The sequence below is a fragment of the Microtus pennsylvanicus genome, chromosome 8, assembly GCF_037038515.1.
Source record: "Microtus pennsylvanicus isolate mMicPen1 chromosome 8, mMicPen1.hap1, whole genome shotgun sequence".
NCBI classification, from domain to species: Eukaryota; Metazoa; Chordata; class Mammalia; order Rodentia; family Cricetidae; genus Microtus; species Microtus pennsylvanicus.
In genome coordinates, this window is record NC_134586.1 from 15,867,882 (window position 1) to 15,890,825 (window position 22,944).

Below are 22,944 nucleotides of genomic sequence, written 5' to 3' on the forward strand. Positions count from 1 at the left end.
GTTCAAGGTTATCTTTAGCTACATAGGGCCACCCTGGGCTACATGAGGCCATGTCAAAACAAACTATATATATATACACATTTTTTTTTTGAGATCCCCAGGTGATTAACAAGCACTTTCAGGCTGGCACAGTCGTGGTCTAGCCTTGTGCTCCGAGGAGCCCTCAGCAAACACCCAGCCACACATTCATTCAGGCTCTGGCCAGTAATTCTAGACAGAGAGCTACAGACCACGGACAGGACAGGTGGCAGAGCTCCCTTCCTTTCTTTTTAGATTAGGGTGAACGGACAGACGAGTGGGTCTAAGCAGATAAATGACCGTGCACTTTGCAAGGGCAGCTCACCAGCTCCAGCTGCTCTCCAAAAGCGCTCATCTCTAGAGCAGATTGCTTGCTGAAGAGATCTGGATAGAACGTGCCGACTTTTTGTACGATTGTGCATCTGCCTGGCCTCGTTCTGCGGTCCATGCCTGTTTAGACATGTTTAGACTGTCCGTGTGTACATGCAATGCAAATGAACCACCGTCACTTCAGAGGCTGGGGCCCCTTTGAACAGATCAACCAGGAGTGCCAAACCTCAGCACACAGCAGCACTACCTGGAGGCCCGGACATTCTGGAGGCGCCACCCCCAATATGGAATTCCCAGCTGACAACCTGCATTGCTAGGAACTCCCAGATGGTTCAGATTGAGAACGTAGCTCCCCGGAAACTGCTTCCTAAACTTGACTTGATCAGGTGCTCTGATGATGTAGTCTAAAGCATTCCAGCCCAGGGATACCCTGGAACAACACAAAGAGAGAAGCAATCTGACCTGTTCTGAGATCATTTTAAACTCCCGTGTTCCAAACCTACTGTCTGAGCTGCTGCGAAGCTGCCATTTGCCTGCTTTCATGGTCTCTGAATCTCTGTCCGTTGTGCTGGTGAACAGATACTTGCGGCGGGGGGGGGCTGTTGTGTGTGATCTGTAGTTTATTTTTTGAGATAAGATTCCCTGCAACCTAGGCTGGCTTCGGAGGTGTTATCAGCTGAGGTTGATCCCTGATCCTCCTGCCTCCACCTTCCCTGTGTACCATCATAGCGTGCTGTGCGGTTTGAGTTTGAAATCTCAGGGGCTCTCTGGTTGGTGGTCCTACCAGTATGGCAGAGACGGAGTGCTGTCTTTTGACCTTCCAGGCTCCCAGAGGGCTGGGTGTGGCCATGGACGCTACCCTCACGTTTTTGTGTTGACTACTCTGCAGGTACAACCCAACCAGGCTTCCTCAACCTGCCCCCACCCGACCGTTCAGCAACCTGGTACATCCTTGGCACAGCTGACTCCAGTTCCTTCAGGCAGATTTTTCCACCTGTGGCAGCCGCTCAAGTGATCTGCTGTGACCTTCCTGGGGCCTCTTGTCTAAAGCTCTCCTGCAGACTGCTGGGCAATGGCAGCTTCCTGCCAGGAGAAACCGGGACTGCACTTTATTTCATAATTGAGTAGACAGGATTTACATCATCACAGTACCTTGCCTGTCTGACTCCATTTTATATTATTAAAAACAGAGACTTGGAACTTTATTTTTTTTTATAAAAAAATTTATTGAGATGATGTAATTATAGGCTTTTCTTTAAAAATTATTTGCAACTCACTGGCCCTGAGAAAAGGCATTTTTTGTTTTTTTTTTTCTTTTTTTGTTACATTCATTTGATTCAGTCCCTTATAAACCCCACACCTCATAAACAAGAGATTAGAAACTAAACAACAACAACAAAAATTCATTCTAGATTCATCTGGCTTGCAGGTGGGTGCAGTCGCAAAGAGAAATCTTCAGAAGTGTTCACTTGCGAGGGTGAGAGGCCGGGAGCTCGCTGTTGTTTAGTGTTGATGCGGATGGGGCCAATAGAATTCTGGGTTAGTTCTCTGTGCCTCGCGGATGGGCAGGAGCCCGGGTGGTCCTCTGTGCTCCTGCCCCACTGGCTTTCTTGTGTCACTCAATTTAGGTTTCTGTTCAGAAGAGGAGCAGGCTGAGCTCCATCTAGCACCGAATGACTGGGCAGTGCAAACTACCCTGTGCGTCTTTAGTCTCTCTGCTGGGGATGGATCAAACGGGGCTTTAAACCAGTATAATTTCTAGCTGCATTCTAGCTCCAACTCAGGTTGGAGCCCGATCCTAATTCTGTTCGTGTCACGCTATCTGCTCCCAGGGTAAGTGACACGACCTCTCTCAGGTTCTCTTCTGCCAACAACAGTGGATTTGCCAACATGTGCTTACGGTTGGATCCTGACAGTGTGAGGAGGCAGAGTGACCACTCGGTCCTCTCACGGCCGTCTAACGTCAGCTGAAGTGACATTCTTATCTGGACAAGGGATTAGTGTGAAAGATGCTCGGTCAGAGGGGAAGGAGAAACCACCAGCCGCCTATAGCTTGTTTTGTTCTTTTCTTATGAGGCCCCTTCTCCTTAAGAAAACAAAAAACAAAAATGGGCACGGAACATTAGTGACACTGACTTTGGATGTCACCAAGTTGCTTTGGATCAAGAAGATCTGAGAGAAGTCACTGTCAACGTCTAACCCCTGCTTTCTTCTGATGGAGACCTGAAGACCGCCTAGTCAAGGACACGGGACAGAGAATTCCAGGACCTAAGTGACAATGTCTACCTTCCACATGGCAAAGCTTTCTTGCAAATTCCTTTCCTGACCCAACCCATGACAGCCACAGAGAAAGGCCCCCTAGTCACCTGATACATGAGCTCTTAGTTTGGTTCCATCACCTCTTAAACTTAATGTTGAGCTAGAAGATCATGGTGGATGGAAAAACACACACACACAAACCCAAAAGCCCTCGTAGTGGCATTCCCTCCAGGGTGTGATTGGCTAAATCTGAACCCTCTGAGTCTGCAGCCCGAGAGAGCACTGTACCCCTGGTGACAACACCGGCCTTGTCTTCTTCCCAAAAAAACAAATGAGGACTTTTGCGGTTAGGAGAACCAGCGTAAATCATTACTGTAAATACCGGTGGGAAACAACAACCGCACTGCAATGAGCATGTCTAACACAAGCGGCTGAAGCTGCTGTCCCAAGCCTTACAAACTTTCATATGCTTTTAATCCAGGGCCCTTAGGGAACAAGGGAATTTCCTTCCCCCAGTCAATCTGGAAGATTCTTTGGACAGTGAGAGACAGGGTTCTGCATGTGGGCAAAGTGGCCAGAATGAGGTGTCTTAATCTCTCATTTCATAGTTATACACAGGACCTCAGTCAAAACAAAAACCAAAAACCCCACCCTTTCTAGTTCAACCCAGGGGTTCATATAACATAAGAATTTGGCTTAATCTCCCCACTTGAGATAAGGTACCAGTCATTTTAGAGGCCAAGAAAAATAAAGTATCGCCTGCTTTATGTCAAGAAACATAGCATGTGGCTCTCATCTCCACCCACAAATGAATACTAAGCCCAAACTCTTCACCCAGAAGCTCACTGACCTCTTGGAAGGCAGATGGGGGAGGGACTCGGGAGTCACAGCCAAGACTAAAGCAGCCCGATCAACTCAGTTCCCGTCTCTGAACCATAGTCCATCTGCATGTCTGTGAGCTGATGTCTGGTGAGTGAGGCCCAGAGGGAAATGCCTGGCTACTCCTAGCCTCTATGTTACTCCTAGCCTCTATGTGCCTCACTTGGAATGGTTGGAGGGCAGTTTCGCTCTGCGAGCTTCTCCTGTGTACTGCCTCTGGTCGAGTACACACACACAGAGGGCAGGGAGATGTTCACTCAGGGTGTGGAAGACACAAAGAAAAGACAAGCGGTGGTTGATAAGGCAGGCCTCATCACCCGGGTTAAAAACATTGCCGTCCAAAGAGTTCATCTGGACGGTTAAAAAGGGGGAAAAAGCTGGATGCGGTTTAATCCACACCTTTAATCCCAGCACTCAGGAGGCAGAGGCAGACAGATCTCGGAGTTTGAAGCCAGCCTAGTCTACAAAGCAAGATCCAGGACAGCCAGGGCTACAAAGTGAAACCCTGTCTTGAAAAACCAACAAAACAAAACAAAACCCAAATCTCCCTTGAAGCTAAACAGTCGTCTAAAAAAATCTCTGCTATCAAAAGTCCTAAGGCAAAGCATTCCCCTCATCTTAGAAGATACTACCGACCTTATGTAGAGGTGAAAAAAGCCACAGATACGTCTTCCCGAAATACAGCGATGACAGGAGCAGAAATGAGGACTTTCCCGTCTGTGCTGGTTGTGCATATCCCAGCTGTGGCCGAGTCTGCACACCACGCACCAGGATCCTCTCTTCTGTGTTCTATGTTCAGTGAAGACCAGCAAAGAAAAGCAACAAAAGGCTAGGACCTGGAGTGGGGGTGGCAGCAATCCCACAAGGGCAAGAAGTCTTGGGAATGAAACCGACAGCTCTGCTTTCTCCCCCGCCTGCACAGCCCGTTCCTCACTGCGGAACAGCTCTGCCTAGACCCTGGACCGTAGGTCTGTGTGAGCGTCTCGTATTTCCCCACTTTGTGGCGCTCTGTTCAGTATAATCCCAAGCTGCCAGGGCCTTCCACATCACTGGACCAGCCTTTGGCCTATCTTATAACCGGACCTCCACTGATCTTTCTGAAATACAGCAGCATTTGTGAGGTGTTTGATCTCCTTCAGATGGGTGCCCCAGGGGTCTGGTTATGGGCTGATGGCCACGGAACAGCCGGGTCACTCTTTAGCTTAGGTGCTAGCGAGGCTAGGTCTGCTAAAAGGCATGTGACATGGACCAGCAGGCAGAGAAGGCAGAGGGGGCTAGGATGAATGAGAGAAGGGGGGCAGGAGGGGGACAGAGAGAACTTTCTCTTTCATTGTTTTGAAAGAATCTCTCTCTCTTTTTCTTTTTCTCATCCAAGACCCAACTGCAACAGGACAAACCTGATCCGTGTGGCGGGAGAAAGAGGAGCCTGATCCCTTCTGCAAGTCTCTTTCCTGACCAGCTGAACTGGCCGTACTTTGTGAGATTTGCATAAAAAATAATAGATATAATAGATATATTTCCATAGGAAAACAACATGTGATGTCTTCCCCTGTATGAACGATGAATAGTCAAACTGCATGTTCTTAAAAAAAAAAACAAAAACAGAAACAGAAACACCGTGAGACTAACAACAGGTGCAGGGTGAGGGTGAGGCGCTAAGGACAAGAGGTCCAAAGGAGACGCAAATGTGACGTGTGAGTCTCAGGCTTGTGCCCTCTGCCAGAATTCCAGCCCCGCCGTTGCTGGGTGGTTTGTCTAAGGTGCTCTGGGTCCCTCTCAGTCTGGAAGAGAAGCGTTCCTGCCGTTCCTGGGCCTCTTCTTTCTTAGCCATCCCCAGTCCGCCTGCTCTAGCACGCCTCCAGCGGTCCCCGTGGGCAGGTTTCTTCTTGGCCAGCCGGTGAGGCCGTGGTGGGTCCTTAGCATTCGTCCTCTTGGTACGCTTGCTCATCCAGCTCCTGAGACTCGAGGTGCTCTAGACGGTCTGTCCGGCCACTCATGATTTCGTCTGGGGTTTTCATGAACCTTGAGAGCAGGGAATGAAAGATTAAAAGAGTCTGTGTTCCCAAAGATGCACAGTGCAGGGAGGGAGCCTGGTTGCAAATGTCCCGTCCTTCCTTGGGTGTGGGGTGGGGGACGAGGCTTCTTTAGCCTCCACAGTGTCTGCACTTTTCCCGTTTTTCATGCTCTGCCTTGCACCCATGGACTACCTTCAAACACGCTTTTCTTCCCATCATTCCTCCCAGGCAGAGATGTAGTCTCGGACCCATCTGCCATTGCCCCGCAAGAAACACTTGTTTGTGCACTGTTTGGGTCTGTTAACTCACCTTTCCTGTCTGCTAGTCCTAAGAGAAACTATGGCTCATGCCTTTTTGCAAATTTTCAGCACTGTCCTGATCTGGAACCTTCTGGACTCCTTCCAGAGGTGCATACTGCAGTCGACCTAAGCATCCTGAAGCACACCGACCACACTCCACTGCATTTGACGGCAGCGAGCCATATACCAGCGAGCCATCATTTTGTCCAGTCTGGCTTCCTCTCTAACGGCACCCTTCTTTTCTCTTGCTCAGAGCCTCTCCCCAGATACTGGAGGACCTTCCACAGCTACTGACATTCCTTTCTGCTCCAGATGGCTAAGGTCCCCGAGCAGTGCATGTCACAGCAGCTACTGTCTGTCTTTCTCTTTCGTCTTCTTGCCAAGACTTCTCCCTCAACATCTGAAGTTGCTCAAGATCCTCCCAGGCCAACTTTACAGAAACACTGTATTTGGCCTTCAAAATCGCCCTGTCCTTCGGGCAACTTTGCCATGGTAAGCTTCTGATATTCCATACCAGGCCAGTCATTAAATGTTTACTGAAACTTTCCCTAATGTAAGCACAGAATTAAAAAAATCTGAAGACTCTGCCTTCTAGGAGCTTATGGTTTTGTTATGGCGAGGAAGGCTTCCCACATATTATTTTTTATTTTTATTTATTTATTTTTTGTTTATTTTTATTTTTTAAGATTTATTTATTTATGTATACAAGATTCTGCCTCCATGTAACATATTATTTTTAAAAAAGATTATTTATTTTTAATTTTAGATGCAAATGGCGTTTTGCCTGCATGCGTGTCTGTGTGATGGTGTTGAATCCCCCGGAACTGTAATCACACATAGTTGTGAGCTGCCATGTGATGCTGGAAATCGAACCTGAATCCTCTGGAAGAACAGGCAGTGCTCTTAACTACTGAGCCATCTCTCCATCCCCCATGCATATTATTAAACTATACTATTCACAATTGCTAAAGGTATTTTAAAGATTTATTTTTATATATGTCTATGTCCTGTCTGAGTTTGTGTGTGCCATGTGCATGCAGGAGCCTGAAAAGAGGCCCAAAGAGGGCACCAGACACCTTGGAACTGGGGTTTTAAGTGGTTGTGAGCCATCATGTGGGTGTTGGGAATGGAACCTGGAGCTTTCGCAAAAGCAGTAATCACTCTTAGCTGATGAGCAATCTTTCCAACCCCATACATACTATTAAAAATGAACACTATGGCGTACTCAAGGACACAGGGAAACCAGGACATGGTAAGGTGGGTTTCTATGTGTGGTTGGGCAGCTGCACAGGGCTTCATAAAGGACAGTCAACTTTATGTAAAAAATTAAGGGGATATATATGTTTGGCAGAGGAACCAGAATGCATTTCCTCTCCATCATATATTTCATGAGTACATTTATCACAGACTTCAACCTGAGACAGGCTGGCTATATCTTTGAGAAATGCAGCCGCCAGGCTTCAGGCCCTCAACACAGAATTGGAGAGGGACCATGCTGCAGGACCAGTAGACAGTGTAGTGTATACCCAAGTAACTGACTTGGATATAGGGAGAGTCAAGCTTCAAGATTATTTCAACAGGGATGGTAAGCTGGTGAGAACAGAGCATTCTGGACGGAATTCCTCAGCCATGATGCCCGCCTTCAGAAACCATGTCTGGAGTACTAACATGGTACTGGTGGGCACTTCATACAAGAATCTTGGACATTTCAGGAGGGTTTTTAGAGTTAGATTTAAGACTAATGACTGAGCTGACCAAGTTGAGCACAGTGGGATCCAGTCGTCTAGGATAAAAGAACAGGGAGCTCAAACTTTGGGGTGACAGATGAAGAAAAGGTGTGACCTGAGCTGGCAGGAGGGAGCACTCTTCTGTATTTATTACGTTTTACTGCCATTTCTTCAACAGTCTTCTCTGTTTCTTTTGAACATGATCACGATTGTTACTGTCCCTACATCGCCACGCCACCTCAGTGCTGATGTCTGGCTTACTTGCTCTCCTAATGAGTACTTTCCCGTCAGCACAACTGCTCATACACCGGGATGTTCTCCTACCTGTACGCAGACGATCCAAATCCCCATCTCCAGCCCCATCTGTCATGCCTTCTGTCCTACTCGGCAACACCTATAACCCAAGGTCCTACTCACCCATCCCGCTTCCTCCCGCCCCCTCAGTGACCACCGGGGTCAGGGTTCCACCTACGCCATCCTCAATGGCCCTTTAGACCCTTCCTCTGCTGCTGGGAATCACCATATCCATGGTAACTGAAACAGCTGGAAACCATTATCTACGGGGAATCCGAAAAGCGGGGAGGGCAGCCTGCTTCAGTGGCTTTCACGCTTCTCTCACTGTGACACATTTGAAAGTCACACAATTTGAGGGGCTCAGTTGGTAAAGCACTTGCCATGCAAGCATGAGTTCGGTCCCCACCCACACAGAAGCGGACACGGTGGCATATGCTTAGTAATCCCAGCTGCTAGGAGATCCCCCAGAGGTCCTTAACCAGCCTACGCCAGTGGGGCCTCATCTCAAAATTCAAGGTGGATAGAGCCTGAGAAATGACATCAGAGGATGACCTCCAGCCTCCACATGCATGCACATATATAAGAATACACACATGCAGCACTCGGGAGGCAGAGGCAGGCGGATCTCTGTGAGTTCGAGACCAGCCTGGTCTACAGAGCTAGTTCCAGGACAGGCTCCAAAGCCACAGGGAAACCCTGTCTCGAAAAACTAAAAAAGAATACACACATGTAAACAAAATACTTATGAATTAATGGCCAATCTTATTTGATGAGCTATAATTTGGTATTTCTAATTCCATCACGTTGTACTCTCTATTTCATTTATTTATTTATTTTTTAAAAAGGCTATTGCTGACCATTTACACCCACACAATGACTCACTGTGGGTCACGACCTGAAGTTTGACAAAGCAGCTTCCAGGTTTGGTGACCTGGAAGTTCCTGCTTAATCCATCACTTTGCAATCGGCAAGTTACTCTGATGGCTCCCTTAACTCCACCAGACTTCAATGTCTGATAATGCTATTTGATCACTATGTTATTTTAAAGGTGAGTCACTCAGCGTTGGCTTTAATACAGGGCAGACTTAAGCAAAAAGAATGATTTTTTTAAACCTTAAATCTTAACAAACCAGCACTCAGTTTCCAATCAACAGTATTTGCAATCATGGCTTTGGGTCTCAGCAAGGCAGGTCAGAGTTCTTAACTGTCTCCCTCCTCCCTCTCATGTAAGGAAAATCACATCCTCCCAAAAGAAGGAAAGGAAAAAGAGGAAGCGCTACCTGAACAAAAGCCTTTGTCCGGGCTCCTTCCTGATAATGTTTAGCTTGTAGTAGTGGCGCAGGGCTCTGGACATTTTCTCATAGGTCATGTTTGTTCTGTTCTGTTTGTTCAAAGGAGGAAGGGAAAGAGAAAAAAAAACACACAAAGACACAATGAACTGAGGCACAGAGAAGACGCCAGATGGCTATTAAAATAAAGGCTGTTGAGTTGCTCCATATGGCCTCACCGGCCTGGCAACTCCACCTGCGAGTCTGCTGCCTGCCCCCTCTGAAACTCAACTGCCCCACTTGAGTGCTAACTAGCCTAGCACATCCCACGGTAACCGCCCTCATTTCCTTCTCCCGAGATGGCGCCTAGCTTCTTCTATCTTGGGTGGGAGACAGGTGGTTCATCCTTCACGTCTTAGAGCACATCAAATCTCTTTTTTTTTTTTTTTATTACAATGACGTTTTCACACTTGGCTCTGGTCTGTCATTGTGGATGGGCAGTATACAGAAGGTCCCCCAGCGACTCAGGCACTTACAGGTCTGTTTATGGGTCCTCAGAATATTTGCCCATGGCCTTTGGCTGCACTTCCTCAGCTGGGAAAGGGCTCAGGCTGCCTGCATAGGAGGCTTGAGGCCCAGCTGTGCCACCTCAGTATCCACCCCCCCCACCTCCACCCCTGGTTTGGTCCTGGAGTTCCTTCCATGTCAGATGGCCTGGCCACAGTTATCTCCTTTTCATATCTGCACATTTGAACCGTCTTCCTTACTATACAGGACCATGTTTTGAATTCCACTTCCTCTTTTTACTTTGGAAAACTGTGGGGGCAGGCTCTTTTGCACCTCTTGCTCGCAAAGGGGGTGTTTTATAATCAGAACATATTTTCCATGCAGAAATGGACTTTTGTGAAAAAGGGAGTTTCCAACTGCTGGGGACAGAAGCGACACTTCCCAAAGGTCCCTCGTGAGTCAGACAGCTCTCACTACTTCCCTATTCCCCAGTACCTAAGGACCACAGGGGGAGGCAGGTCCAGGTCAAGGAGGGTGGCTGCGGGGGTGGGAGGGACCCTTATAATCCGTCTACTGAACAAAGCTCTGCTGGGTTAATGGGCCCTGGACAGAGGCAACACATGGAAAAAGGCATCTTTAATCATTTCCTTCCTGCACAGCTACCTAATTATTTGTCCAGCGAGGGAAGAAACAAATAATCACGAGCAGACCCAGGAGGCAGGGAAGACAGCCATCTTCCAACTCGCGGAGGAAGGTGATTTTGGCACCAGCTTTCCCAACAAATATTTGGCCTTTTTACCTTATGGTTTCCCCACAGGCGAGCCAGTCCGTTGGGATCCACTATCCGGAATATTTTGGATTCCTTGTCTTCCCATCGGATGAAGTTTTCGTACCGGCTGTCGGAGAGCAACTGATAGACGTAATCCCAAAGCAGTCTACAGTCTACAGAGGAAAAGGGAGAGTGCTGTTGACAAGGACTGTTGTGGAGGCCGTCACAAGATTCAGAAAAAGGGTTTGTAACCACAGCTTGGGCCTGGTTTTGACTGATTGTCTTATTTCCTCATTTCACAGATGAAATGGGTCCAGTGAGAGCCTGTTGACCTCTGACCCAGGAAGGCTGGGTGCTGACCAAGGTCATCACCTCTACATGAGGACCAAGGAGGAGGAAAAGACTTGTTCAAAGTTGTGACAAAACCTGAAGGTGAACCAGCACATCTGAAGGATAAGGCACCTAGCTGTACCTGTAAATGAATAAAACAGGCTTTGACAGCGGGCTACAAAATGGTTAGATGGACAATGGAAGATAGTCTCTGTGTGTGTGTGTGTGCGCGCGCGCGCGCGCGCGCGCGCGTCTGTGCAGGCCAGAGGTTGACACAAGTAAGTGTCTTCTTCAATCACTCTCCATCTTATTACTTTTCCTATGTGAGTGTGTGTGGTGTTAGGCATACACACTAGGAAGGCAGAGTGTGCGGCACATGTATTCACACTAGGAAGCAAGGAGAAACCGGGTGTCCTCCCCCATCACTATCCACCTTCCTGTCTTGAGCCAACGTCTCGCTGAGCCTGAAACTCACCGTTTTGACTAGGATAGCTGACCAGCAAGCTTGAGGATCCCGCAGTATCCATCACTGTCCCCCAGTTCTGGGGTCACAGCCATGCATGGCTATGCCTTTTACGTGGTGCTAGGGATTGAAACTCAGGTCTTTCTGTTTACATAGCAAACATTCACTCCACTGAGCTTCCTCTCCAGCCCCTTCATCTACCTTATTTATTCATTTATTTTTGAGAAAAGCTCCAGGAATCCTCCTGTCTCTGTCTCCCCAGAGCTGGGTTTACAGACATGTACTTTCATGTCTGACTTCTTATGTGAGTACTGGGATGTCACTATCAGGTCTCCATGCTTACGTGGCAAACACTTTACTGAATGACCCATTTCCCAAGACCAGAAAGAAAATCTTGAGGTTCTAATGAGAATGGCATGAAAAAAAAAAGTTAAAAGATTAGAGTTTAAAGATTATTCTGAAGTTGGCAGGAGATGCTGAATGGATAGAGGAAGACAGGGGCTAAAAAGCAAGCAATAAATGAAAAATGATGGGAAATTAAAAACTTTGTGGCTTGGTGACGTTGGCTGTGGAGACTGTGGCTAGCATTTGAAAAAGAAATACAGATAGATAGTCTCATTAAATCATTCTTTGGCGGTCTTTCAAGTTGCTTTATCATAATGGAATCATGGTAGAAAGGAACTCGGTGCAAGAAAGTCATTTCTCATGTGCAGAACTGATACCCGATGATGAGGTCAGGCAGCAAACATTCATCAGATGATGTAGTGCAGCCCTGTATTCTGCTCTGTCCAGTGAATCCTTGGCTTTCTGGGTCTATCTGGTTCATTCTCCAGCTTAGCCCAACAGGTAAAGCAGAGACAAGACATGTGCCTCCCATGTCCTGCTAATGTTGGATTGGCCCCTGGCTAAGTGTAGGAAGATGCCTTTTCCAGCTGCTTACTGCATGGTTCCAGGGGGGTTGACCAGATGGCTTGGAACAGAAGACCCATGACTGAATGTGCATGTTATTTATTTATGTGTATGTGTATATACCTGTGTGGATAAATGTGTATTACATGCATGTGGGATCCTATGGAGGCCAAAAGAGGGTACTGGATCCCCTAAACTTGGAGCTGCCATGTGGGTGCTGGTAACTGAACCTGGGGTCTTTTCAGGAAGAGCAAGTACTCCCAAGCAGCTTTCTAGCCCCTATTAGTGACTTTATAAAAAAATCTCTAAAAGATCCCTTACATATCTACCTGTGAGGACACGGCAAGAAGAGGCTATCTAGGGGTGAGGAAGCCCATTCAGCAGCAGGTCTCAGCCCTGCTGTGCTCTGCCCCTCAGCCCTGCAGCCCCCAGAAATCTGTGGCACAATCCTTTCTATGTCCTGTTCCTTGCTCTTCTCCGATACTCCCTGCTTTTTTGGAGACACTTTCAGTATACAGCCCTTCCTATCTTCACTCTCTGAGTGCTGAGTGACTGGAGTACAGCGCCATGTGAGGCGAATTCCTGCTGTTTGTAAGTCATCTTACGGCATTGTGTTCCAACAGCCTGAACAGACTGAGACAAGAATGGAGCCGAGGCTCCCTTGTCCAGGTCTGGTGGCATGAATGGCAAACGGCGGGCACATTTGAGTTTCCTGCAGTCTCACCCAACTGCAGAACATCTCCCTAAGCCAAGCACATTCCCATAAAATGCTATTCAGTGAGGGGAAGCAAAGGTGTGCACACGGTCCAGTCTGCATGCCTGGGTGGCAGCAACCATGTGTGCATGTGCCTAAGCGTAAGTCCATGTGCGCATGGAGGTCAGAAATCAACGCTGCATTTTCAATTGCTACCCATGATATTTTCTGAGACATGGTCTTTCATGGACCCTGAAGGCCAATGATCAAATAGACTGATAGGCCAGTACATCCCAGAATCCTCCTGCCTTCACTTACCCCATAAGAGGATTTACAGGTGTGCACCAAGCCTGGATCTAGTGTGCTCACCTTAATAAGTCTAACATAAGGCAACTGAAGTCCTCTGGGATCCAGGCCTCCTACAGAGTTCAAACTTAGTATGGACATCTCTCCTGACCTCCGCCCCCACCTGCATAGGGATTTCCTATCACACTTTCTCTCTCTTACTACCATGGCACATTCCTGGTACCATAAAACTACACAGCGTCCTTCGAATGATTTCTTCAGCTAACGGCTTACCCAGCCCTGGGGGTTCAAGCTGGTCTCTTCAGAGATATCAAACTGGTTCCAGAATGTGGCTGCATGATATCTCCAATGAGTGGCAATGGCTGGGCAGGGCTTGCCAGACAACAGACTTCTCCGGAAAGCTTCACGAGCATGTGTATTGCAACTTCTCCCCCTTTCATAAATTTGGAAATAACCCTAAACAAGCTTCCAATTGATCACTCTAAATGACATTTAATCCAGCAAAGCCAGCATCAGCTGTGTAATAAAAACACTGACATTCAAGACACACTGAATTACTCAGCCACTAACGGAAGCAGCGAGGGGAATTTTACGGCAGAGAGCAGTTGCTTCAAGCTCAGAGCGTAAGTGGCTTTTATAACACTATTGATTTCTGTTTCTTTAAAAAATTATGCCTAGATGATAAAAATAACTGTCTGACCACACAGCCATGTTCTCTCTTATTTACTACCGAAGCATAAGCTATTTGAGTTATTGCTCTTTTCTGTATTTCTTAAGGAAAAGGCATATCCTTTTGTTCTCTAGGTCTTTCAGATATGAGTATCAGAGACCACCTGGGAATTTTTTTTTTTTTTTTTTTGGTTTTTCAAGACAGGGTTTCTCTGTGGTTTTGGAGTCTGTCCTGGAACTAGCTCTTGTAGACCAGGCTGGTCTCGAACTCACAGAGATCAGCCTGCCTCTGCCTCCCAAGTGCTGGGATTAAAGGCGTGCACCACCACCACCCGGCTCACCTGGGATTTTTTTAAGCTTTGTCTGACTCCATGGTTGTACAGATGCATTTTGATCTATAGTAAAAATAGTGTAATATGATGAATAAAATGCACTGAATTCTAAAAACAGAAGTCCATCCTTCTATAAAGCTGAACACACATGTATATTATTTTCTTTCTTTTTTTTCCCCCTTCGAAATAGGGTATCTCTATATAACAGTCCTAAGTGTCCTGGAACTTGCTCTGCAGACCAGGCTGGCCTTGAACTCACAGAGATCAGTCTGCCTCTGCCTCCAAAGTGCTGGGATTAAAGTCGTGCGCCACCAGTGCCCAGCTGTCTATTGTTTTTTAAACACAACTTATTTATTAATTTTAAGTGTGGTTCTCTTAAAGAGATGCTGCCGAGTGTTAATGTCGGCTTGACAGACTATGGAATCGCCTGGAAGACGGGCCTCTTGGCATGTGTAGAGGATTATCTGACTGAGTTATCTAAGATGGGAAGACTGCCCACCGTGGGTGGTGCTACTCCCTAGGTGGGCTCCTGGATCACATAAGTGGAAAAAGAGAGCGGAGCAACAAAACGCTTTCATTCCACTATATTGTGGAGTATTATCCTAAGATGTGTTACGTTTGTTTATGCTGCAGAACATTTGTTTTAAAGATGCATTGCATTCTTTTATGTTGCATTTGTTTAACTCTGGGAAACTGTGTTATTTTGCCTGTCTAAAGCACCTTGATGGTCTAATAAATAGGTGAACGGCCAATAGCGAGATAGGAGAAAGGATAGGTGGGACTGGCAGGCAGAGAAAATAAATAGGAGAAGAAATCTGGGGGAGAGGATTGAATAAGGAGAGGAGGATGCTAAGGGCCAGCCACACAGCCACATTGCCAGTCGTGGAGTAAGAATGAAAGCAAGATATACAGAAGAAGGAAAAGGAAAAAGCCCAGAGGCCAAGGGTAGACAGGATAATATAAGTTCAGGAAAGTTGGCTAGACACAAGTCAAGTTAAGGCCGGGTATTTATCAGTAAGAATAAGATTCCATGTGTGATTTATTTGGCAGCCTGGTAGCATCCCCCCCACCACAAAAGCCAAAAAAGTAAAGAGTAAAAACAAACAAACAACATGTAAGCGTTCCAATGTGGGGCTAAAGGAAAAGAAAATCCATCACCACCACCTCTCTGCTTTCTATCATAGCTGCGACGCCACCAGCTGCTCTGAGCTTCCTCCGCCTTCCCTTCCCTGCCACACTGTGCTTGCTGTACCTGGAACTGCGAGCCAGAATAAAGCCTTTCTCTTTGCAAACTGCTTTTGTCCAAGTATTTTTCTCAGAGCAAAAGGAAAAGAAACTAAGACAAGGGTCCTTTTTCCATATAAGGACATCTGAGTATTTTAAAGAAATGCCCATCAGTTGGATCATCTCTCCTTAACAGGAAGTTTATGGAATGGATTATCTCGGATAAAGCCACTTTCCAACTGCAGGAACAGTTCCCTGTTTCCTGATGGGTGAGGTACCCGGCTCTGCGCCTCTAAGAAGTATTGTAAGAATCCCTTCCTGTGGTTAGGGGGAAATAGTTTTACTCCCACGGCTGTCTCCTACTAGACTTTTTGTATAAACTCACAGAGCAGAGACTGTAAAAAAGATGGGCAATTCACACTTAACCAATATGGCTTCTAAAAAAATAAAATAAAATCCCTTTTATACAAAACCTGTATTTAAAAATTTTGAGTAGGCAGGTCAAATTATAGACAAAGAGAATGTGTAATGATAAAGAATAATTTAACTTACCAGAAGGTTTCCAAGAAAGTTATTTTATGTTGTTTTCCTGGCTCAAATAGAATTCTAAGCGACACTGTATGAACCTGGCCAGTACCATGAGTTTAAATATGCATTACCATGGGACACAGTTGAGAGTCTCTGGTAAAGTTTCAAAAACTGGTGATCTCAAAATTGCTAAGTTTACTGAAAGTTCAGCACCAGAGCGGGTACGGTAAGAAGAAAAGTGCCAGCTAACTTGCAACAGCCACTGTTCTGAGCGGAGGGGTGACTTTTCCATCCTAAGGGTGTCTGGCAATGCCAGGAGACACTTGCAGTTGTTAGGGCTGCGGTGCACAGAGGTGCTTTTGGCCAAGGCTGCACAGGACAAGTCGCCACGTCAAAGCGTTCTTTGTCCTAAATATCAAGCGTATGGAAGTTGGGGTGCTGCTTACAGGAACACAGGTTCAGGACATTAAGGGGTCCATCTGCCATAACGGCACCCTTCCTCCCTCCGTGCTTGTTCTGTGATGGCCCAGAAGTAGAGCCCACATATCCAGCATTGCCAGCTGTGGGTTGACGATGGACCACTGCTTGTGGTTTGCTGTGGCGCAGGAAATCAGAAACCGTGAGTGCACACTGGGGAAGGGTGCGGTGGGGACAGACAGCAGGAGCCACCTTGATGGTTCCTGGCTTCACGTGGTTGCAAACAAGCTGGCTCTCCCGCGTCTGGTTAGTTATGCAGCAGGAGCAAAGGGGACACTGGGCTCAAACTCACATCCCAGTGAGATACAGCCTGTAGCTGGAGCCCAGCAGTACTTCTGCTTCGCCATAGATGGCTGCAGCCTCCGGATTTCTATCCAGGGACAGCAGAGAGGTGAGGACATGGGGTTACAGGCACACGGAGACTTAAGTAAGCAGAAATTTACAATCTTCCCAAGTCCCATGCACCATTTCCTCCCAGCCACACCGCTGTTGCTTGCTCTACTTTTTGAAAACAGCACCCTGAACATTCCTTCTCTTTAAAACTCTTTGATTTCACGCTGAAAACAGAGTGCAGAGGCTTAGCCAGAATGCAAGAAGTCAGAACCACTTAGAACATTCCAGATGGAGTGAACTGTCTCCCCATCCCAGAGTTCACCAGGTCTTAGTCATTATCTTATCCACCTCCTCTAAAAGGGACACCAAGCAAAATGGAGGGGTCAGAGAACATCAAGGCAAATCCAGAAGGAAGCTGGGGAGAGGACTCAGGGATACACTTTGTGGGTTGGCCTCACTTGATACAGACCCTGCCTCCTCTTGCAATGCTGGTGCTCGCTCAGGATGGAGCCCTTTGCTGGGTACAACCGGGGTGCCCCTCCTATTTCTTCGACCCACAGTGTGACAGCTCTGTGGTGAAGCGGAGAAGGGACGCTGACCTGTGGGCGCTAACCCACTCATGTGATGTAGTCCCCTGGTCTTTTACTATCAGCCAAAAGTGCTCAAAAACGTGCACTATCCCAGAGTTACAGATAAGAAAGCAGACACGCCTGGAGTATTAGCTCTTCTCCAGTACTCAAGAGCGGCATTCCATCCTGCGGACCTCACAGAATGGGTAACACAGGTCCACCCTGCTTTCCTGGAGATGCCCTGGCTCTCTAATACTAGACCCTACACCAAGAGAGGGCTCTGGGCTGAGGGTTCCAGAGGCTCAGTCCCTGAGATGGTGCAGGACAGGGTTGCTCTTTCGGTGTGTGCAAAACAACTATGGGATCCTTTGGCTGATGGAGACATCTCACAAGTATGGGATCCTTTGGCTGATGGAGACATCTCACAAGTATGGGATCGTTTGACTGACGGAGATATCCTACAACTATGGGATCCTTTGGCTGATGGAGATATCCCGTAACTCCATCCTCTGAACTCATGTGAGACCTTCACCTCTTACGCGTAAAGCTTAGGAAAGATTTGTTCCCTCATTTTTATGACTTTTTGTTTATTCTTGTTGAAGGCTACTCCTGACGCTCATTTACAGAGGGGGAAAATCCAAAGTCTCATTTGAAGTTGCTCAGACTCAGAATTTCTGGGAAGGAAATGGAGAAGGCAGGTGGGAGGCTGAGTACAGTGTGTGTCCTCTACTGCCCCAGGGTCTCCGGGGCCAAGCCTCCCACCACTGTCCCTGAGATTTATTTTCTTTTCCCCCCTTTTACTGAAAGTAGATTTTTTTTCTCACGTTAAGTCCTGATCACACTTTCCCTTCCCTCTACTCCTCCACTTCTCCCCAACTCCCCTCCCATCCAGATCCATCCAGATCCACTCCCTCTCTTTCTCTTATTAAAAACTAATAAGCTTCTAAGAGATAATAAAACAAAAGCTAACACACTGGAATTGGACAAAACAAACAGACGAATGAAGAAAAGAAACTAAAAGGGACCAAAAGAAAGCACAAAAATCAGGGACTCACTCACACACTCAAGAATCCCACAGAAACACTAAAGTGTATGCCATATTATATATGCAGAGGGTCGGGTGCAGACCTGTGCAGGCTGCCATGTTTGTATATTGATTTTATTGACTCAGAGGGCCTTGTTTTCTTGGTGTTCTCTATCCCCTAGGGCTCTTCCACTCTTTCTGCCTCCTTTTCCATGGGGTTCCCTGAGCTCTAAGGGGAGGGATTTGATGGAGACATTCTGTTTAGGGTTGAGTGTTCTTAGGTCTTCCACTCTCTGCATATAATCTGTCTGTGGGTCTCTGTATTTGTTCCCATCTCTTGCGGGAGGAAGTTTCTCTGATGATGGCTGAACAAGGCTCTGATCTGGATACAGCAGAATGTCATTAGGAGTCATTTTATTTATTGCTACATACTTTTAAAACAGCCAAATGGCTATTTATTTACTAGCCAAATAAATACCTAATTTCATTTAGATGGCCTTCACAGGTGTGTCTACTTTAGGAAACTTCTACTGATAAGGTTTCTATTCTACCCCACAAACGGCCTGCAATTTTAGGGGTCTCTCCCATATTCCACACTGCTTCCCTCTGGAGGCTTTCCGACTTGAGTTTCTCTACAAATAGTTCCTCCAGTCAGTAAGCCAAATCATGAAAGTACACTGTGTGGGCCCGTGACAAGCATGATATGAGGCTCATGTTCCCCTAGTCACATGCTGAAGATGGATTCTTATTCTTCTTCTTCTTTTTTTTTCTTTCTTTTTTTTTTTTTTTTTGCTTTTTCAAGACAGGGTTTCTCTGTGGTTTTGGAGCCTGTCCTGGAACTAGCTCTTGTAGACCAGGCTGGTCTTGAACTCACAGAGATCCGCCTGCCTCTGCCTCCCAAGTGCTGAGATTAAAGGCGTGCGCCACCACTGCCCGGCTCTGAAGATGGATTCTTGAAGGTAAGCATTCTTCAAATTCCCCCAAAGATCTGAGGATCTGGAAGACTGTCACGAACTCTGTCACTGAGGAGTTGGGAGTGAGGGGCTCCTGAAGTGGGAGGGAATTCTAAGTCTTATCAGCTGCAGGATCAATGAGTCCACTGACCAATGGCATCCTGGAAGTTTGACAAAATTGGGAGAGGGCAGCAAGAGGTGTGAGGTACACACAAGAAAGGAAAGACTCTGCCATCCTGGTCATGGGCTTTGACCAACGTCTCCACTCTTGTTTAGTGAATAAGCTGAGAATAAACTAGGAGGCTGGATGTGGTGGTTCGAGCCTACAAGCTCAGCACGCTGAGCTGGGAATCGAGGACAGCACGGGCTACCCTATCTCAAACCAACAAACCGTATCTGCCAATTACGGTCAAGAAGAAAACAAAAAGAAAATCTACTGGAGAGAAAATCAAAATGACCTAACTTAAAAATTTTTAAAAAGGTTTGTTTGAGTCCAATGTGATGGTGTCCACCAGCAATTCCAACTCTCAGGAGGTTGAGGTAGGAGGATCAGGAGTCGGAGACAGCCTTGTGTCTTTCACCTAGAACAATGTCTTACACATAGAAAAGACAGGATAATTTTTGAATAAATGAACAAATGAGTGACTACAAACTCAAATGTACAAAGAATCTGTTACTGAGCTGTATTTTATTTTATGTTGATGATGCTACTGCAATTGTACTGTACTGTTCTCCGAGCATAGCCTGCAGACCCGAACTTGTCTACTCTCTTACATCATTTGTTATTGCTCTTTGCACATGCCTCTGACATGCCTCATCACCTCAAGTGCAAGTATGCCCTCGCCAGCAAGATTGCTTCATCAGCCTGTTATGCCTGAGGTTCGCAGCATTCCAGACTCTTCATGGGAACAGTGATGGGGGACACGGGTCTGTGCTCCATCAGCCTATGCTATGTCTGAGGTTCTCGGCATATTGACTGTTCATGAAAACAGTGATGGGGGACACGGGTCTGTGCTCCATTAGCCTATGTTATGTCTGAGGTTCTCAGCATACTGACTGTTCATGAGAACAGTGATGGGGAACACGGGGTACCCCACTTTTTATGCACAACGTCAACTGGTTAATATTTAAGACATTGTGGCCATAGGCTCTCTGGAGCAACTCAGTTGTATTCATGCTTGAACTATGGTTTGAAAGTAGACACAGACAATCATTTAACAAAAGTGGAGCTGTCCCCAATAAACTTATTTACAAAATCAGGTGGTGGCTAGATTTGGCCAAGGCTTCCAATCCTTGCTGGGAAATCTCTGGGTAGAATGGGAAAACAGACTTGAGGCTGTTATGACTGATCTCCATCTTCAGGTTTACCTGGAAAGTCATTTCTAGTGAGTTCATCTAGTCCTAAGACGGGACTCCAACACCAAGCCTGATGCTTACCTGCAGAGGACACTTTCCAAGGTCTGCAGTGGGTACCGGAAACCATGGAAACCATGGTTCTCACTGAGTCAATACACACAACATACAGTATTATTTTTCCTATCTATGCATGCCTATGATGATGTCGGATTTATAAATTACATACAGGAGACTGACAAAGCAATTAGTAATAGAATATTACAACTGCAATGACACTTCATAGTGAGTTATTTAAATAGCTGCCTTCTGGGATTTCCCATTTCATGTAACTGATGCTGCGGCTAAAGGGTGGGGGCTACTGTGCACACTGGGAACTTAGCCCCCAGTACCACACGACGTCATTCTCATCAGCTATAGCTCTGTACTCACGGCCAATGCACTTGATGCTTCTGAAACTCACTGGGGCGGGGCGGGGGGAAGCACACTCTAAGCTTTCTTCTGCATGTGGGTAAAAGTTGGAGGAGATTGACAGAGACTTCCCATTTCCCTCCCCAAACCCTTCCTGATGACAGTGGAAAATATGGACAGAAAGAAGCCCAATGTTATATAAACCATGGACTGGTCAATAAAAACAGGACCCAGGAATCTGTCCTGTGAAATGTTCTAACACGAATTCTCCAACTTCTTAAACTGGCCTTGTGCATGCTACCTAAACATGCCATCTCTGAGGTACCTTTCCAGCACCCCAAACTCTTAGTAACAACCCCTCTTATAATCTTCAAAATAAAAATTAAAAACATATTATATCTAAATAGATTTAACTTGTATTTAAACTGCCAACCACCTACTAAATGTTATTATATGGTTAATACCCAGGGTAAACTGTCATAGCTTATGTGGTCTTTTACTTGCATGATTCATCGTTTTTTTTTCAGAAGAGTTTATGAAACATGATTGTTTTTTTTTAATTGACTCACACAGACTTGAGCTCTTGGCCTCATATCTCTACTAGAAATAGAAGAGAACACGGGGCTTTGTATCTTGTATTTGTCCTGACTTTTCTCCATCTAGAATGGCTCCTTTCTCTTTACTCCCCACAGTCTAAGCAGTATTTTTATTTATTTATTTAAAAATTGTATTTTGAGACAAGGTCTTGCTATGTTAACCAGGCTGGCCTTGAACCCACAGAGATCTGCCTGCCTCTGCCTCCCAAGTGCTGGAATTAAAGGCAGATTCCCCATACCCTGCCCCGTTGAGCACTCTTTAAAGCCCATCTGAAAGGCAGTCCGGACCTCCCGTGGTGCTCAGTAGGAATCATAAGACCAGTATGCATCACAATCTTTACTTTTAGTGAACTGTGCTCAGCTCTCTTATGTCAAAGACTGAGTCTTTTGCCTCTGTGAACTCCCGCCCCGTAAGAGTGCAGCACACAGCCCTCTTACCTATCTGAAGGTCTAAATCCTCCCATACCCAAGCCAATCATATCTGAATGGTAAGAATCTGGACTTGTGTTTTGCTCCATACTGCTAAGTAGTGTTTCTGTCTACACCCTCCAGCTAAGTTACTCATCAGTGTGACATTTGGCAGCACTTTCATCTCTTCCTGTGCTGTGCTCAATTAAAGGGCTTCAAGGAGCTACCTTTTCTCATCTAACAGCAGGTTCGCAGAGCGTCTGTAAAGGCGTCTCTGGTGCTCAGTAGACAGGTCTTACAGCAGTGACTCACAGAATGTGACCTTCAACAAACGGAATCTCATTTACTAAGCTCTTAGGAGCGCAGGAAGATAGACGGATGGGGGACAGGAAGATAGATGGATGGGGGACAGGAAGATTGACGGATGGGGGATATGGGTAGGGGGATCCTACAAATGGGCAGAGGAGTGTGGGGTTGTCCGTCATCTCTGCAGAACCAAGACTCAGTATCAGATTGTGGACTTGCAGTGCCCACCCAACCCCACCCTGGCATTTCATCCCTGCAAAAGCAATGCCTGTCAGTTAAAGTGGCTCATCTGCAATTTGGATACGGTAGGTAATGTACATATTTAGAGATTTTACAATATTTACAAAGATCATAAGAATATTAATATACATTTGTATGGGACTCAATCAGTCATCTGTAGGAAAGAATGCATTGTCCCTGGAAGATCTGGTCCTACCTAAGATTATCTTCTAGAGTCAAGGAAAAACAGAAACCAGGTCTTTCTAAGTGTCCTCAAGACAAAGCCTCTGCGGATACCAAGGTTTATCATTTGACTGAATATTCCACGGGGCTTTATTTGTATTACACCAGGTAGCATAAGGCCACTTTTGTGCAAGTATAAAATGTAATTGAGCATAGTCCACCATACCTGCTACCTTCCTTTTCTTTCCCCACCCCTTCCTGTTCATTTCGTTTGCTACCACCCTACATAGTT

At 46.4% G+C, this 22,944-nt stretch overlaps 1 protein-coding gene across 1 annotated transcript in view; it reads right to left on the bottom strand.

The window, feature by feature from the left end:
* Positions 1-1,436: 1,436 nt before the first annotated feature.
* The window catches only part of Etv6 (ETS variant transcription factor 6), a 236,902-nt gene continuing 215,394 nt past the window's right edge, over positions 1,437-22,944 (bottom strand). The window contains exons 6-8 of the mRNA XM_075982515.1: positions 10,396-10,538; positions 9,102-9,202; positions 1,437-5,508 (exon numbers count right to left, since the gene is read on the bottom strand). Of these exons, the coding sequence (XP_075838630.1) occupies positions 5,403-5,508; positions 9,102-9,202; positions 10,396-10,538 (350 nt within the window). The 3' untranslated portion in view covers positions 1,437-5,402. The remainder of the gene's footprint in view (positions 5,509-9,101; positions 9,203-10,395; positions 10,539-22,944) is intronic.